Genomic DNA, 1,993 nt, shown 5'->3' on the forward strand with positions numbered 1-1,993 from the left:
AAAGATGATGGTTCCGGTTAGGTTCGATAAATTTATCCGCATGTGTCATATTGGGGGGGGGGGGGGGCAATGACTACCAATGGAGACTTTTGGGGACTAATGGGGACTAAAAATCATGGGGACTAGAGGTCAACTCGTTGACGTAATTCACCATTTGTCCCCATAAGTCCCCAGAATTTTTGACAGTTATTTATGGTTTTCAAGTTAGTTTAATAACGATACGATCGAGATGTTTTGTCCAAGATAAGAGTAGGATAAATCTAAATGGGGACTAATGGAGACTTTTGGGGACTAATGGGGACTAAAAATCATCTAAATGGGGACTAATGGAGACTTTTGGGGACTAAAAATCATGGGGACTCGGGGTAAAATCGTTGACGTAATTCCCCAAGTCCCCAAAAGTAGTCATTGGCCCCCCCCCCCCCCGTCATATTACTATCTTTCCTGCTATAAATACTTAATCTTTAAATAAGCTATATTGTTAAAACAACCAACTCACCAGAACTGTTCGAACTGGAAGGTAGATTAGGATCCGAAGCTGGAGCGATTGGAATTCTGTTTGGAGTTCTATTTTTCCGTTCTTGTCTCCTTTTCTCCCGGTATGCATCGGACACAACTATCACTATGTCGTCGTCAAACAGTTTGTCGTCTTTTGCCGACACAATGTCACAGTCCCCAACTGCGGGAAGATACAATTAATTGGGTATAAATTATAATTAACATAATTAATTATAATCCATGTATTGGTTTTGTATATTAGAGCTTTAGCCACAGGTAGGTTGGTCTGCACGGAGCCCCACAGTTTCAATTCCTTGTTTAACTAGCCGTACAGCAAGGATATCCACTGTGCTCACCAGGTTAGGCACATAACCAACATTACCTTGCTAAAGTTAGCTATATACTATGGTTTTCTCGAAAGTATTTCCTTGTATTTGACTTTCGTCAAGAAAGTACTCTTACTTTCGGTTAAGATGTTATATAAGCTAGCCTTTATGTGGTCCGCAGGGCGGAGGAACCGCCACACACTTCTCACCCAGCTACAAATACAATGTATTGGTTTTGTATATTAGAGCTTTAGCCACAGGTAGGTTGGTCTGCACGGAGCCCCACAGTTTCAATTCCTTGTTTAACTAGCCGTACAGCAAGGATATCCACTGTGCTCACCAGGTTAGGCACATAACCAACATTACCTTGCTAAAGTTAGCTATATACTATGGTTTTCTCGAAAGTATTTCCTTGTATTTGACTTTCGTCAAGAAAGTACTCTTACTTTCTCCATTTCATTATGTCCAGATTGAGATTACATTGATACAAATTACAAAATTGTACTATCTCAGCCAAACCTTTACCCCGGCAGCAGGCAGTTCAAGGACGATAAAACCCGAAGAATCTACGTATAGATGGAGTGATAATACAAACAAGTTGAAAAGCAAGCTTGAAAATGTGAAATGAGGTTCACTAACATGTTTTAGGTCTGAAGCCTCCCAAACTCTGCTGAGAGCTCTGAACCTGAGAAGAGGTAACTGTATTACAGATTCCTGTTTGGTTAGACCGTAGCTAGACGTGACGCACACGTCCCGCAAGAAGCTGCTCGGCAGAAGAATTGAGACCTAGGGGTCGTTCACAATTCACATGTTACGTAATCAGCCGAGGGGGGGGGGGGGGGTCCAAATAATTACGCTAGTGTAATTTTGACACAAAAGCTATGTGTAAAACTGAGATAACGGAGGGGGAGGGTGGTTAAAAATTGGCCAAAAAGTGATCACGTAATATGTGAACGACCCCCTAAAAAACATCCAGTAGTTTGAAATTCTGCTCAGTTTAATCTATGTACCATAAACCCATCCGCGCGCCTAGTCCATAAATGAAAATAAATGTAAACACTGGCCCTTCGGACCTGAGTTTATAAAGAGTCATTATTGGGCTACAAATCTACAGATCTGCTATGCTATAACGAATTTCAATGAAAATAAAACAATGAAGCAATTGTAAA

At 41.0% G+C, this 1,993-nt stretch overlaps 1 protein-coding gene across 4 annotated transcripts in view; it reads right to left on the reverse strand.

The window, feature by feature from the left end:
• LOC134821244 (mucin-2-like) overlaps positions 1-1,993 on the reverse strand; it is a 91,311-nt gene that overhangs the window by 23,130 nt on the left and 66,188 nt on the right. For all 4 annotated transcript variants that reach the window (XM_063831967.1, XM_063831956.1, XM_063831950.1 and 1 more), the window contains 2 exons: positions 1,464-1,509; positions 500-679 (listed from right to left, as the gene is read on the reverse strand). In XM_063831967.1, the coding sequence (XP_063688037.1) occupies positions 500-679; positions 1,464-1,509 (226 nt within the window). The remainder of the gene's footprint in view (positions 1-499; positions 680-1,463; positions 1,510-1,993) is intronic.

Source organism: Bolinopsis microptera, chromosome 1 (assembly GCF_026151205.1).
Source record: "Bolinopsis microptera isolate Bmic1 chromosome 1, MBARI_Bmic_1.0, whole genome shotgun sequence".
In the NCBI taxonomy this organism is placed as follows: domain Eukaryota; kingdom Metazoa; phylum Ctenophora; class Tentaculata; order Lobata; family Bolinopsidae; genus Bolinopsis; species Bolinopsis microptera.